Below are 17,366 nucleotides of genomic sequence, written 5' to 3'. Positions count from 1 at the left end.
ATATATAAGTATGTATATTTATATATATATATATATATATATATATATATACATATATATAAAAAAGTGTGTGTGTGTATTTATATATATATATATATATATGTATATATGCATATATATATATATATATATATATGTATATATATACATATATAGAATATATATACATATATACATATGTGCATATATGTATATATGTCTCATCTATGAAAAATGTATAAAAATGTATATAATTTTTCCATACATAAAACAAACAAACATGCATGTGTGTGTTGTAGGTTGCATAAACAGGTATTTAAAACTACCGCACGGTGCTCTGCCTCAACTAATATCGAGTTATGCATCAAATAATCAGGATGCTGATTAAGGTCCGTTTAACTTGACCTTCTTCTAAAAAGGTCATACATGTTAAGGTGCAGTGCAAGATTACATTACTCATATAATTCTGGATAATCCTCTAATAAAAATGTAAAAAATATTTAGAGTTTAAAGAAGAAATTTACACATGAAACTTTCATTTCCAATCCCCCCAGAACTCGTATGATTCCTAGTGACCTGAAGTTAGACAACTTTTTAATTCGCGAATCAAATTGTTCACCGTCACTCATGCAGTGTGCATACCAGCAAACCATGCAAACATACAGGCACCCTTTGTGTTCATGTTTGTGTGTGCGTGTGCGTGAGCGCGTGTGTGTGTTTATGTGTGTGTGTGTGTGTGTGTGTGTGTGTGTGTGTGTGTGTGCGTGCGTGTGTGCATATATGATAATGGTATCAGTGACTACAAATGGAAATAGCAATAGCAACAGTAGCAGTAATAGTGGTAATTGTAGTTATTGTCGATGTAATGATGATAGTAATGATGATAGAAATAATGGTGATGATAATGACAGTAATAATGATAAAGACAAGGATTATAATGATGTTAATAAGGATAATACAAATAACAATAACAATGATGATAATTATGGTACTGATAATGGTAATCATAATGACCAATACTGATGATATAAAGATGAAGATGATAGCGACATTGATAATAATGTAGATTATGAAAAAGATAATGATGATAATGATAAAAACGATAAAAAAGATGGTGACGACAACAGTGATGGTAAGAACAATATTGATAATGATGATACCAATAACAACAATGATAATGATAATGATAATTATGGTGATATTGATAAGTTATATTAATAATTATAGTAGTAGTAGTAGCAGTTGTGAAAATAATAATCCTACTACTACTAACAATAATATTGATGGCAGTTATGAGAATACCGATAACTGCAATAACAATGATGATAATGATAAAATAAAGATGATAATATAAATGACGATGATGATAATAATATCAATGATATTAATAATGATGATAATAATTGTAATGATAATGATCATAATGATGATGATGATTATAGAAATAATGATAATGATAACTACAATAATAATGATAATAATAGCAATGATAAAAATTATAGCAATAATAATGAGTGAAGATAATGATAGTAATAATAATGATTATCATAACTGGCAATAGTAAGGAAGAGATCATGAAAAACACCTGTCCTCAATTGCCTAGTCCAAATGTCCGTGTAACTCTTTAGCGTTTCTCTGTGTCTCGCGAGAATGCTTGAAGAAAAAAGGAAACCTAAAGAAAGAAACCGAAAGCACAGTCATAGCGACACAAGATAAAGTCATCTCTGTAAAACACCACTAGGAAAAATACACACGACGAAAATGTGTAGACTCCTCATAGAATCTGCGGAAAGTATGACGAAACCATAGCACATATCGTCCAAAGTTAGTCCAAAATAAATAGAAGAAATGGGGGGACACGGCCAAGTAGCGACGATAATCCACTGGAAACTTTGAGAAAGGGGGATATGAGAGAGGGAAAGAATGGTACAATCCTAAACCTTTGAAGGTTTTGTAATCAAAGAATTGATTTTTTTTTTTTTTTTTTTTTTTTTGTGGGAGCATAATAGACCAAATATCTTAGTTGAAGATAAGTTGAAAATGACATTACTCATTATTTAGATCTATTATATCCATTCGACAGTAGAATAGAGCAAAAATAAATTGTGAAATTAACCAAATACATACCCAAATGAAATACAAACTAAATAGAGTGTGGAAGGCAAAGAAACCATTGTACCGGTTGTTTTTGGTTCTCTTTGCAATGTGACATGAATAGAAGAGATTGTCATATAAAGTGCCCAATAGATCTTTTACGGAAAGGACCAACTACGGAAGGTGATGGGCAGCTCGTAGAAGTTAATGATATATCATGATACCTAAGGGTACTGATTTTGGCCCGCTATCAGTGTATTTGTGACCAAATATTTGACATCTTGTTCGAGGAAGGGGAAACAGTAATGATGATGATGATGGTGGTGGTAGTGATGATAATGATGATGATAGTGGTGGTGGTGGTAGTAGTGATGCTAATAATACTGATGATGATGATGATTGATGATGGAGTACTTTTTATTTCATATAACGCCAATTCGGTTTGAATATAATATACCAACCAATAATAATAGATTGTTTCTGTTTTATCCACCTATACATTTTCTCGAGGCACCTATACAAATAGTCCGACTAGAAAAAAAGGCGGCATAAAAATGGATGAGAATACAACTCCTTTATAAAAGATTTGGGTACAGGCAAACTCTGAGATATGATAGAATACTATCCATTACACATCTGATATTAAACACAAATCTAAACATATAGTTTTTTTTTCTTTTTTTCTTTTTGATTCTGTGCATCTCTCAACTTAGCGCTAATTGTGTTCATTTAAACCTTTGCTAAGAGTCATATGGAACGCATGTAATTAGTTGAGCATCACGAGATTGAAAATACTTTTAGCCTTAAAGAAGAGACTGAAGAAGATAGCATATGATAACAAGTTGCAAGACGTAAAGGAATGTCTTACGAAACACTTGCTCCATCCACGAGAAACACGCTGCTCAATGAGGAATGTGGTGCTAATTGAATCTTGACTCATTTTGCGTTCTGGCGAGTAAGACCAATTCATTATGACATTAAAGCATTTTCACAAGAGAACGCCACATATTTGCGACACGTCGTTACTCGTTTCTTACCGTTCTCCAAGTGAGTTTAGCGAAATTGTAGCGACTTTTGGAATGATGTCCCCGCTACGTTCAGCCACCGTTGGCGACGTTGCATGACATAAACAAGAGAAAAGTCGCGCGAAAAGCGATGGTGGCCGCTCCCAGCATGGACTCCATGTATTTAGACAACCTGGAGGAATTCGTGGTCGATGAGGGGAAGATAGTGAGTATGACGAACCTGTAAGGAAGGGAGGTTGTAGGTTTAGGTGGCTGTGAATTGGAATGAGACTGGACTTTTTTCTGTGCAGGGGGTTGTGACCGGATTTTGAAAGATGGGATTAATTGTATTTTTTCTCGGGTTAGAGTTATCATTTTCGATTGATATGCGGTATCGAAAATTGGTTATGTTTTGTTTTATCATGTGTATTGATATATTAAAATGATCATTTAACACGCAGTTTGATCAGTGTTGACACAGCATATTTCTTGATTTCTTCCATATCACATGCAATTATCATAATTTTTGCCTTTGTTATCTGAAGAATCTGTCATCTTGATCCAGCTGCCATCATCATCAGCAGCAGTACCAGATCAAAGATTCTAAATTATGTATAGAACAATTATGAAAGCTACAATAATTTATTTTAAGATGTTGATGTTTTGAAGACACCTGGAATGGCTTTCAATTCGTATCTTATAATTATGTAAAGTCCACTAACCCATTGTAGACAGGGGATAGATTCGCTTGCCCAGTCTCCATGATGGGTTTTATTCCAGAGTGAGGCAGCTGCATACTTGGACTTTTCCCGCACTCATTCAGTCACTCATTGTAAAGCTAGAGCCATTTTTGTGTTTTATTGAGTTTAGAGACTTAAGTTGCCATATGACAGGGTCTATCAATGCTGCAGTTGACTAAAATTGTCGTATATGATCCATATCACCTCATTATTTTCTTTATTCTTAGTGTGATAGAAGTATTGCTGTTTTATGGGAGGACAAAAAGCAACTTTATTTTTTCTTATTTGTGTAGTCATGAATGAATACGAAACATATAACCATCCAATATGAAAATAATGTGAAGAGGTAGGGAAGAGGAAGGAAACCTGTGCTTATGACTGTGAGTACCACAGTAAAAGGCATCCCTGTTGGCACAGGAGCACATTTTAGACACTGGATTTGGTTTGAGTCAACTTCATCCTCTTGTTCTGCCTGTACATCCTTCATTGCCAGTCCTTTAGAGCAAGAGGTCAGTAACTTGCTGAGTGCCATCTAAGTTTTGGATGTTAGGTTTGCTTAATATTACGGTAATTATAGTAATTATGACTGCAATTGTCATCATCATTCCTTACTCATAGCACAGTGATCCAATATCCCCAAACGTCATGACACTGGTCGTCAGGCCAAAACTCCTGCGTCATGTATGTCATGAAACCCATATACAATGGGTTAAGAATTAACTTTCCAATTATGATAACATGATTTTCTGAGGAAAAAATCTTAATTTCTTATGTAGCTTTGTGCGATGTCACTTTTAATACAGACCCTTAGCTCCCAAGTCCATACCCCCCCCTCCCTCTTCCTTACCCAATAGGCTTAGGGAACCCATAGCAAATAGGTGATATGGAAGGAGGGGGGAGACAGGTCAAAGATGCAGTTATTTACAATTTTCTCCCCTGCATGGCATACTTTGTCTACATCAATCATGGTTGCTTCTGTGCCTAACAGTACTATGCTTCTTATCCATGATTTACATAGCAAAGACCAACAAACCTCCACCTCATATTTTACCAAGATAGAGCTAGGACTGGTGCCTAACTTTACGGTATATCATCTTTGAGGTGTATGTATGTATGTATATGGTGGAATATTGTTGTCTTTTTCTGGAGCACTGACAAGCTGTATGGCTGTAAGGATGGTTAGTCAAGGACATATAGTAGTTTCATTATAATATAATGTTTATGGTGTATTGTTCATTTCACCATTAAACCTATATTGCCTAACAACTTGGAGCTAATTTGTAGAGTCAGAGCAACAATGCTCTCACATGTGGAACTTTGTTTCTTTTCAATGATGTATAACCATAATAAGGAATTTGTCATTTTCATTTCTCCAAGCATAGCTACACACTTAGTCATGTGTAGTTAACAACAAATAAGTGGAAACTTTCTATACAGATTAACCCATTGCAGACGGGTGCTATGACATACATGACATAGGAGCTTTGGCCTGACGACGAGCGTCATGACGTACATGACGTTCGGGGATTTTAGATCACTGCTATTTTATTGTGCTATGAAAAAGGAGTGAGTTATGATGGCAACTGCAGGCACAATTACTGTAATTACCGTAATATCAAGCTAACTTAACGTCCAAAACCTAGATGGCACCACTTTTTCCTAGCACCAGCAGGAGAGAGAGCCTTGAATGGCACCCATCCATGGTCCCTAGCAAGCACCATCTTTATAGAGCGATGGCACACACTAAATTGATGACCTCTTGCTCTAAAATACCACCAATGAAGGTTGTGCAGGCAGAACGAGAAGAGGAAGGTGACTCAGTCCATACCCAGTGTCTAAAATGTGCTCCTGTGCCAATATAGATGCCTTTCACTGTGGCACTCACAGTCACAAGCACAGGTTTCATTCCTCTGCCGTGCCTCTTCATGTTATCTTCATTGTAGGTGGTTGTATGTTTCATATTTGTTCATGACAGCACAAAAATACAAAAAAATAAAGTTGCCTTTTGTCCTCCCATAAAACAGCAATACTTCTATCGCACTGAGTATAAAGAAAATAATGAGCTAATATGAATCATATACTACAATTTTTGTCAACTACAGCACTGATAGAGCTTGTCATATGGCTCATATAAGTCTCTAAACTCAATAAAACACACAAAAAATAAAACACAAAAACAGCTCTTGTTTTATAATGAATGACTGAAAGAGAGTAGGAAGATTCAAATTATGTTGCTTCAAGCTGCCTCTCTCTAAAATAAAACCTATCCTGGAGACTGGGCAAGCGAATCTATCCCCGTCCGCAATGGGTTAATGGTTGCAATAAAAGCTTAATAAAAACAGCAAGGTTTGTAGACAGGCTGAAGAAGCAAAACCCTTGTGGAATTGCTGTGTGTGTTGATATTTATTGGTTAGCTTTTGGTACCTTTTGGGTCATAGTAAGCACTTTAAGTGAGATTTATGCTTGAACCTATTTTTTGTGACCGTTTGATCAGGTTCATGATTGAAATGGATTTACCTTTCCTGTATGTTGTTACTGATGTGAAGGCATATAATTATTAGTTAGTAGGAGCATCACTCATATTTGTCTTAGTCTGTTATTCCAGGAAAGGCAGGTGATATTCCAGAATGCATTTCTGTTCCATAAGCATATTATTTCTTATTATGGGAGATATGGTAGTAATTGTAGCAGTGCATATATCTCACGTTCCTATTTCCAAACAAAAGCAATCAGCCCCTTCTATATACCATAGACTTGGTAGTGATGTATAATAAGGGACAAAAATTCACCATGCTCACTGTCTGCAACCTAGTATTTAGTTTATTGACAATGATATACATAATGGAAACTAGTGTGTTAATTAGATGTTAGCAATGTTGTTAAGATTGATAAAACTGGTGGTGATGGTGTTGAAACCTGCCCTTTTTTTCTCTTTTTTTCTTAAATAGCTCACCCCACATGGAAGTGGGGATACAGAAGTTGATCTGCTTGTAGACTCTCAACCATTCAGAATCCAATAATGTTAGAGTATCATTGATTGAAAAATTATTTTCACCTGTACTTCTATTTGTTATTTGATTATAATTGAAGAGATTTTAAAGGTTTTGTCAGGATAAAATAAGCTGCAAAAAGCTTTTTCATTGTCAAAGATTACAAGTAGAGTAGTTGACTCTGAGGTGCAGACATAGTATCCCTGGAATGCTTCATGTTGTGAGTCAAATATTTATGTTATGTAACAGAGATACTGGCAGAGTCTGACAACAGTAGCAAGACAAAAGAATTGCAGCTTCAAATTGTGTGATGGAAAATGTATTGAATAAATTTTTTTTTTTTAAATATTCATTCACTGCTCCAGTAATGAAGAGTAGAAAAATGTAGTAGCCTATATTTAAGATTTGATATTCCGGTAGTTATACACAAAAATAGATGATGTGGCCTGGGCAAGCCCACATAGTCGAGCAATACTAAAAGAAAATGAAGCAACTAATTTACAAAGGCAAAGGTTGGTTGGTTGCTGAGTGCTCATGAGCAAGAGGCCGTCTGCTGTCGAACTGTGGCTTCGCAGGGGTCTCCTTGTTCCATTGACAAAGCAACAAACAGGTCTGTCAAATGCAACGCCAGGGCGACACACCAGTGTGACATTCCCGATGCAATATTGCACAGGCCTGGCGTAGGGGGTTTCCACTTATCGCTAGGCCCGTCGGGAATGGGTTAAGAGACAGAAAAAGAGCAACATGGATCAGGCAACAGATAAGTAGTATTAAAAAGAAAAAGTAGCAGTGGGCTGGTCATATATATTGGAGACAGGACAACAGGTGGACATAGAAAACAACAGAATGGGAAATTAATAGCACATAGAGATATCCATATCCATATATATACATCCAGATTAATATCTGGGATCGACATAATTTCAGCAAAACATTTGTAAAAGTACAAACATTTATAGAGGTAACTTGATCAAAAACTTATTTAATAACATATTTTTATCAAACAGATTACCTACAAGTGGCTGAGTCTGACTCTAGGAGTTTCAAGCAATGTTGCTAAACAGTATGTTAATCTTTTTCTTTTTTCTTTTTTGCATTGACTTTTGTATATGAATGGCATAAACTCAAGTACATATATATACACAAATATAAGAATTGATATATTTAAAGACTTCTCAGTGTCTGTAAATCTTTACATATATCATGATTTGAGATGCTGGTCTGACATATTAACTTTGGACTAATCATTTTTCCAGAATGCTCTACCACTTTGTCACAAATCAACGTAACTCAGACAAAGGTGACAATCTCAATGTTACATATTTTGTGTCCGGATTAGAAGCAGGGAAGGATGGGCTCCCTGATATGCATAAGGTAAGGGCAGGGGCTCTGCAAATTAATTTCATTGTTTATTTGATATAGATCTACTTTTTATTTGGAATTGACCTTGTTATTCACAGTGACAAAACACTTTTTTTTTCTATTTGAAAATATTACATTAATGAACAGGTTTTTGTGGAAATCATTAATGTTTTTGTGATATTCATGTTTGAGTGTATGAACATGTTGGCCTCCTGTACTGAAAGAAAGATTTATGGATTTAAGAAAAGTAATTCATATTTTGCATATTTTCAACAGGTCATGCTAGTAAGGGAGGAGAATTTGGCAAGTGCAAAGTCCAAATTGAAGGATGTGAAGTCCGTACATGTCTACAGTGTCCAGAAGACCAAGCTACCTGACATGAGTGTTCTCTATACTGCAAATTATGATAAAGTCAAGGAAAATATTTTGACTATACACAAGTGAGTTGTTGGGAAATTGGTTCTGATTGTCATGTTGATATATGTTTGTGCAAACTTTCGTGTATTTGTTGATATTGTTAAATCCTTTTTTATATGTTGTATTTTTTTATTTTTTTCCAATTTGTAAAGTGAAGCATTAACCCTTTGGTTGTGAATTTAACCCCTTCACTACGGGCAGTAGAAAACGCTCCTCACGCCATATCTGAGCTGCTGGCGCGCGCCAAATTTTAAACGTCGCTACTGAATATGACAAGTTTTAAGCCAAAACCTCAACATAATCATCATGTGTTATATATCAAAATATGCATAGTTTACCTCTTCCCCCATATGCATGTGACAAGTTATTTACATGGGTTGGGAGGAAGACGGAAAAAGTGACCTTGGTGGGAGGCTTCACTCAGATGACCAAAGAAAACAATTGAAATAGTATGGTAAACTAATCATAATAAGTTTTATATTTTTAAATAATGTTCCATAAATAAATAATTAAATGATTGCTAGCAGGGCCCATCAATGCCTCCCCTGGTATAAGCGAATCCCACTCTTATGTAATAATAATGAAAGTCAAGTAATATATCTTATAATATCCAACCTTTATTCTGAAAGATCTCGTACAGTATCCGGAAGAAAGAAAACTCAATTCCACTAGAACTCAGCCATGACGCAGTATGCGCGTCCTCAGGTTTGACGCGAGCGCTGCAAGGACGCAGTATACGCGTCCTTGTGTTGAAGGGGTTAAATAAATATTTGTGCAGTAGGATGGCTGGTTTACATTGTCTGGCATGGTGCCATCTGCGTCTATGACCGACTCTGCATTTGCAGCAAATCATGCAATCTGCTGCTAATGGGTTAAGATAATTCATACCATAAAGATTGATTTTTATATATTTTTCCTGTAGATAGGTATACTTAGTCCACGAACAGAAAGTTTTCTGTTGCCCACAAAAGATAATAGCATGTATGGTTGAGCATTTGAATGTAATTTTGTAACCACTCACAAGTGAAGTAGGGTATTTTAGTTAGAAAAATTAGAAAATTAGTCCATTATATAAGTGTACATGAAATGCATGCTACTTATGTATTAAAAAGGACTGTCAAAATCTCTTGTAAAACCATCATTCACTTGAAGAATATAGTCATTACTTTGCCTTTTAGATCCCCCCCCACACACACACAAAAAAAACAAAAAACACTTCAAATTTCTTTCCTCTATTAGGGATTCCTCCATTGTTGATAAGTGAGTTGAGGACTAAATAATTAGAGATAGGTCACATTCCATCTTGAACTACATTTATACCTAAGAGAGCAAGTAATATCTCCTGTAAGTTGATTTTACACTAACGTCACTACCAAATTTGCAGGTACAGTGGTATTGAATGTTCAGCTGCCACAATCCGATCATCATCAGATTTGGAAAAGTTACAGAAACAAAATGCTTATCAGGCACCTCCTGAACCACCAACCAAAATACCGGTATGTTACTGTTATTGCTTTAATGATATTAACAGATTTATTGTATTAAAGACTAACTGTTTTCTTAAAGAAAGAGTATGATTTTCTCAGTATTATTATTATTATTTTTTTATGTCCTTTTGAATTTGACAGTTTTTATTCATACCTAAATGGTTGTATTTGATTATCAAAGAGTGCATGTATAGGGTACTATATACTCACCCTCCCATACATGCTCTGTTGTACATCACATCCATATTTGCTCTGTTGTACATCTCCCCCTACTCACCCACCCACCCACCTTCTCTCGCACACTCACTCACTCACCCTCTCTCGCACACTCACTGGCTCACTCACTCACACACATGCATTTGCTCACTCTCACACACTTGGACACTAACTCACTCACTCTCTCTTTCTCTTTCTCTCTTTCTCTTTCTCTCTTTCTCTTTCTCTCTTTCTCTTTCTCTCTTTCTCTTTCTCTCTTTCTCTTTCTCTCTTTCTCTTTCTCTCTTTCTCTTTCTCTCTTTCTCTTTCTCTCTTTCTCTTTCTCTCTCTCTCTCTCTCTCTCTCTTTCTCTCTCTCCTTTCTCTTTCTCTCCTCTCTCTTTCTACCCTCTCTCTATCTCCTCTCTCTCTCCTCTCTCTTCTCTCTCTCTCTCTCTCTCTCTCTTCTCTCTCTCTCTCTTCTCCTCTCTTTCTTCCTCTTCTCTCTCTCTTTCTCTCTCTCTCCCCTCTTTCTCTCTCTCTACACTCTCTCTCTCTCTTTCTCTCTCTCTTTTTCTCTCTCTCTACCCTCCTCTCTCTCTTTCTCTCTCTCTTTCTCTCTCTCTCCCCTCCTCTCTCTCTCTCTCTCTCTCTCTCTCTCTCTCTCTCTCTCTCTCTCTCTCTCTCTCTCTCTCTCTCTCTCTCTCTCTCTCTCTCTCTCTCTCTCTCTCTCTCTCTCTCTCTCTCTGTCTGTCTGTCTGTCTGTCTCTCTGTCTGTCTGTCTCTCTGTCTCTCTGTCTGTCTCTCTCTCTTTCTCTTTCTCTTTCTCTTTCTCTTTCTCTGTCTCTCTCTCATGCACTCAATCATGCGCTCACTCACACATTAAGTCACATGTTCTCTCATACATTCACTCCCTTCCTCCTCTCTTCCTCCCTCCTCTCTCCCTCCCTCCCTCCCTCTTTTTCTCTCCTTCCTCCATTCCATTTCTCTCCTTCCTCCCTTCCATTTCTCTCCCTCCTCCCTTCCTTTTCTCTCCCTCTTTCTCTCCCCCACCCTCCCTCCTTCTCTTCCCCTCCCTCCCTCCTTCTCTTCTCCTCCCTCCCTCTTCTCTTCCTCCCTCCCTCCCTCCTTCTCTCTTCCTCCCTCCTCCTCTCTCCTTCCCCCCTTCCTTCTCTCACCCTTCCTCCCCTCTTTCCCACTCTCCCTCCTCCTCTCTCCTTCCCCTCTTCCTTCTCTCACCCTTCCTCCCCTCTTTCCCTCTCTCCCTCCCTCTCTTTTACTCCTCTTTTCTTCTTTTTTCTCTCTATACATATATTTACTTTTCATTGTACTTTTTTACTTATATTTTTGTTTTACACTTTTTTGTTTTACACTTTTTCAGAGCAAATACAAACCTAACCAGACCAAGACATCCCCGAAGAAGGAATCGCCAGGTAACACAAATAAAGCACCCAGCAAGGGGAACCAGATTGCTTCCATGTTTGCCCGTCAGACAAAGAGCAACGACGAGAAACAAGAAGGTGCAAAGGAGGCTGAGAATAAGACTGGAAAGGTAATTATATTTCTTTCATCTTCGTTTTCCTATTTATCCTCTTCCTCTTTCTCCCTTATTTTTTCACTTACCTCGTCTAATTTTCCCTTTTCTGTCCTTTTCTCTTCTTCCCATTCCTCTTTCCTTTTCTCTTCCTCCTCTTCCTCTTCCTTTCATTTTCCCATTCTCTTTTTCTTCCTCTTCCTTTCATTTTGCCATTCATTTTCCTCCTCCTCCTCCTCCTCACCCTCTTTCTTACCTCCTCCTTAACCCCATAATGACGGCTTAGCTTGGCATGGCATGGTCTTCCTGCCAGTAATGTGAATACCTCATCATGGCTTTGTCTGGCTTTCTCACTGGGTGAGTGGGCATATAGCTGTTGACTGCTGCCTCAACGGATGAATAGCTCTTGGATGAATAGTCTGCGGTGTTAGGCCTGCGCATTTCAAAATACCCAGGTGTAATATCCAGGCGAAGCCACAGTTACCCCTTCATGTACAGGCTAACACCTCCCCCCCCTTTATTTTTGTACAAATACCAGTTACAGGGACCAGAAAGTTAGATTTATGATATTATAATATTGTAAAGACTGGAAATAACATTTTGATATTGATACAAATTGAAGACTAATATATAAGTCACTACTAAGATTGCCATCTCCCCTTAGGACACAGCAAAGACAACCCCAACTTCTGGAGCCAAGAAAAAGGGTGGAATATCTTCTTTCTTCAGCAAGGCACCTCCCACTACAAAGAAAATGGAATCTACCAAAGCATCTGATACATCACCCACAGACTCTGAATCCCCTACCATAAAGTCTGAGGTGGTGTCACCAGTCAAGACAGATTCTACTGTTTCTTCACCAATCAAGACTGAATCCCAAGACTCTGTCAAAGAGGAAGAGTCGGAAAAGATGGACGTTGACTCACCTCCCAAGAAAAAGGCAAAGAAGTTACAGTCAAAGATAAAAGTTTGTCTCAGTTTTTTTCTTCACTTCTTTAGTATGAAGAAGTCTTTGTTTTTGTTTCAAAAGAGGTTTAAAGAAATAATAAGGTGTCAGTATCTTTATAAGGCAGTTTGGGAAATTAGTATGATAATAGTTTTGTGTTAGGTTTCATATCAAAAAGAACTCGCATTTTATTAAAATTCCGATGTCTTGGTAGGAAAACTGTCAGTGGTAATGCATTTTTTTTTCTCCATATATAATTTTTTACTGAACTCATTAGTGTCGGGGCTTATATTTACATTAATGCCAGACAGTTAACACATGTACACATTCATTAAATGTGAGATATCTCCCAGTGTGCTGCTCTTCTGTGAGCACTTCACTTGCCTGTTTTTATATTTGTTTACATTATTTCCACAAGTGAATAAAAAATGTTCATGCATATGGAACTTCTGTCATTATATACATACATAATGATATAAAATGTAGGTTTTGAGGGAGAGATCACATCATGATAGGAGTGAAATATTTGTATCATGTGATATTATGTCACCTGGCTCCAATGGGTTTATTACACTTTTTCCCATATGCTTTTATTTTTTATATATGAACTGATGACTTGAAAGTCCAGATCCAAAAGGAAAAAAAAAAAGGCTAAGACCACAACATAACAACCCACCACCAGACACAACCACACATCAACATAGAAACAACAAACAACAACCACAACAACCCCAAGACACAACAAAACAAACAACATGGTGCTTTAGTTTTATTTTGATATGTTTTTGGTGTTAGACAGAGGAATTTTGAAGCAATGGAATTAGGTTAAATGGATGAGGAAATGGATTAGACATTGTGTGAATTTAAAAACTTTTGAAAAAAATGAATTTAGTAATTCCACTTTCAGAATTTATTTTTGATTCTAAGGTAAATTTAAATTTTGATTGACCCTATTACATGGTACTTAAACTCCTGGGCATTAGATATTTTGTTCCTCCTCTCATGGGGTCCAAAAGAAGGGTTGTAACTTACTTTCTAAGACATTCTGGATTTTGCCCAGATTATGCATTAGTCTGAAGTATGATTTATATAAGCTGCTGTATTGGAGAAAGTTAGATATATTTGTAAAATTATCTGATTTGGAAAGCACTACAGTATTCATGACAAGTCGTATGAATATGACAAAGTTCAAGCTCATTTCTTTAATTTGTTTGTGTTCAGAAGATGCCCCATACCCCTATGGCAACAACCTTTTGAAATATTTTTGGATAACCACGGAAAAATGTGCTTGGATATTTTATGAGAATTGGGAACCTGTCAGTTCCTACTGTGGTCACTTTATTTTAAGAATAGTTGACACTAGTATTTGAGTTTGGCCTTGAAAATCCAATCTCCAATAATTTTGAGCCCTATTTCTTTGTTTTGGAGACTTAGTATGAAACATATGCTTTATTGATATTTTTTCATATTCCAATATATTTAGTTTTAATCCTTTTTATTTTAATTTTACATCTTAGTAGGTATGGGTGTCATGACATACATGTAATAAGAACTCGGTTTTGTTTTATTTGTAGTTGTATCTTTGATTTTATTTTATCAAGTATGCTATTTCAACTCATCTGCAGTGAGCATGTTTTGTGCAGTTAGATCATTTTTGTACTGCATTTTTCCTTTTGTTGAAATTACAGGCTAGTTATTCCTTCATTTGTGTAGGGCATTAGATTAAATGCTAATTAGTATTACTTTTCTAATAGGTCATATGTAGACTTATCTATATCATGCCAATTCATGATGGGGCATATATTTGCCTAATAATGGTTCCACCAGCAAGATAACAAGTGGCTGTTGCTTCCTTCTGAGATATCTCTCCCTGTACAGTGCCGTACATATACAGATTGCAACTATAGTGTGTATATACAAACATAGCTATATAAAACATGTATATACAGGGAATATTTCCTTTACTGTCATAAAGAAAATATTCTGATAATGTGATATCACTTCATTAGGCAGAAGATATGGCCCATCCCAGAAGGGTTTAGAACAGCATGTTCAGATATTTTCAATATATTTTTATGCGACTCGGATTTGTATGTGTCTAAGAAAATAGGTAATTTTACAAGGTATGTTGATTTTTTTTATTTTTTTTATTTTTTTAATTTTTTAAAGATTTGTAATCCTTTTTTTTCTTTTTCTTAGACTATTCTATTTTTTATGTTTTCCAGACAACAAAAGTCTCACAAAAGAGAGGAAAAAGCAAAAGCACAGACAGTGAGGAACCTGTGCCAAAGAGAAAGCGGATAATGCAGCTGAGTGATTCAGAATCCAGTAGTGACGAAGGTATGTTTGCTAGTCCTTTGTACCCCTACCAGTCAGAACAATTTATCATATGTTTGTTTTAGTAGGTACTTGATTGGTATGTACATCTGTCTTCCTATTATTTTTTTCCCCTTTTTAGAATTGTTATCATACTCTTATAATTCTAAATATGATGACAAACTATTTCATCAGAAAAAAGTCAGTAGATGATATTTTAATTTATCTTTTGTGGACTTTTTTCTAACACTTTCTACATCCTTCTTTAACCCATTGATGAGGGGAGTGCATGTATTCTTGCTCTGTCTAGTGTAGTTTTGTTTTGTTTGATTTTATTTTATTTATTTACATCCTACATCCTTCTTTAACCCATTGATGAGGGGAGTGCATGTATTCTTGCTCTGTCTAGTGTAGTTTTGTTTTGTTTGATTTTATTTTATTTATTTATTTTGTTGTATGTAGATGGCTCCACAAGATCATATTCATCAAAGAGTCAATTATTAGGATTACCTGGTCTCAGCTATTTACCTAACTCCTTCAAGTTTTGCTAGAAGTTTTTCCTTTAGTGCTGTTGTTGTTATTCCAGTAAATATGATATTGGTAGTAGTAATGATTATAAAGGAAAAATAAGATGAAAAAAATAAAAAAAGTTAAATGAAATAGGTAAATAGGTGAGATGACTCCTTGGTGACTAAGTGGAACCCTCTATGTGTAACAAAGATAAACTAAACCATAGTGGATGATGGATGTCCCTAATGTCAGTTGGTTAGCAACACAAGACCTGAACCTAACCCAGACCCCCCACAATGATACTTCAGAAAATGAAGGTGAGGAAGAGAGCCCCTTCCCTCCCAGCCCACCCCCTGAACCTGCACGCATTGAGTCCGACTCTGAGGAAGACATTCCCCCGACGCCTCAGCCCGCGGCCAAGGTGGACCTGATGAAAGGTGAAAAGCGAGGAAAGAGGAAGAAGCTTGTTGATAAGACTTTCATGGATGAGGATGGTTTCTTTGGTAAGTTTGAAGGAGCTTTGTGTTTCTTCTTCTCAAACACAAGCCAAATTGGATCTGTTTCTCTATATCTTGTTTAGGTGGATTTTAACCCAATGATGACGGTGTGTCACACCCGTTTGACATGGCTAAGTGCTTGATGATGGGGCGACACACCAGTGTGACGTTCCCGATGCAATATTGCATAGGCCCAGCATAGGGGGTTGCCACTTCTTGCTGGGCCTGTCGGGATTGGATTAATTTTATTTATTCTATTTGGGGCTGAGTTTCCAGTCAGCATCTACTTGTTTGTTATAGATATTTAATATTTATTTATTAATTCATTTATTTATTTATTTTTTTAGCATGAGTCGATACTTTTTTATTATTTACAAATATCTGTAGAAACTGATGAACTCATCATTCCAGGGATAAACCCAGTAATAAATCTTGGAGATTGCCATTCTTTACCATATATATATATATATATATATATATATATATATATATAATATATATATACTTATATATATATTATTATTATTATTATTATTATTATTATTATTATTATTATTATTATTATTATTATTGTTAGTATTGTTATTGTTATTATCATTATTATTATTATTATTATTATTATTGTTATTATTATTATTATTATTATTATTGTTATTATTATTATTATTATTATTATTATTATTATTATTATTATTATTATTATTATTATTATTATTATTATTATTATTATTATTATTATTATTATTATTATTATTATTATTATTATTATTATTATTATTATTATTATTATTATTATTATTATTATTATTATTATTATTATTATTATTATTATTATTATTATTATTATTATTATTATTATTATTATTATTATTATTATTATTATTATTATTATTATTATTATTATTATTATTATTATTATTATTATTATTATTATTATTATTATTATTATTATTATTATTATTATTATTATTATTATTATTATTATTATTATTATTATTATTATTATTATTATTATTATTATTATTATTATTATTATTATTATTATTATTATTATTATTATTATTATTATTATTATTATTATTATTATTATTATTATTATTATTATTATTATTATTATTATTATTATTATTATTATTATTATTATTATTATTATTATTATTATTATTATTATTATTATTATTATTATTATTATTATTATTATTATTATTATTATTATTATTATTATTATTATTATTATTATTATTATTATTATTATTATTATTATTATTATTATTATTATTATTATTATTATTATTA

General features: G+C 34.6%; 1 protein-coding gene across 1 annotated transcript; it reads left to right on the top strand.

Annotated features, from left to right (window-relative positions):
• Nucleotides 1-3,149: 3,149 nt before the first annotated feature.
• LOC122260649 (uncharacterized) lies at nucleotides 3,150-16,168 on the top strand. Its single transcript, XM_086544728.1, has 9 exons — nucleotides 3,150-3,303; nucleotides 7,815-7,870; nucleotides 8,064-8,181; nucleotides 8,446-8,609; nucleotides 9,971-10,082; nucleotides 11,649-11,819; nucleotides 12,466-12,768; nucleotides 14,973-15,087; nucleotides 15,882-16,168. Exons 1-9 carry the CDS (start codon nucleotides 3,229-3,231, stop codon nucleotides 16,151-16,153), a joined length of 1,386 nt encoding a protein of 461 aa, XP_086400854.1. The 5' UTR covers nucleotides 3,150-3,228; the 3' UTR covers nucleotides 16,154-16,168.
• The last annotated feature ends 1,198 nt before the right edge of the window (nucleotides 16,169-17,366 follow it).

Source organism: Penaeus japonicus, unplaced genomic scaffold (genome assembly GCF_977035675.1).
Source record: "Penaeus japonicus unplaced genomic scaffold, GWHDUDI00000001_assembly GWHDUDI00000015, whole genome shotgun sequence".
NCBI lineage: Eukaryota > Metazoa > Arthropoda > Malacostraca > Decapoda > Penaeidae > Penaeus > Penaeus japonicus.
Note: the sequence above shows the minus strand (reverse complement) of the source record. Positions and strands in the feature narration are given on the sequence as shown.

Bases quoted from the DNA above. Each gene is read 5' to 3' on its own strand.
- LOC122260649 (XM_086544728.1), top strand. From the start codon at position 3,229: ATGGTGGCCGCTCCCAGCATGGACTCCATGTATTTAGACAACCTGGAG. The intron at 7,871-8,063 runs GTATGTTAATCT...TCATTTTTCCAG, and splicing joins TCAAGCAATGTTGCTAAACA to AATGCTCTACCACTTTGTCA. The intron at 11,820-12,465 runs GTAATTATATTT...ATCTCCCCTTAG, and splicing joins CTGAGAATAAGACTGGAAAG to GACACAGCAAAGACAACCCC.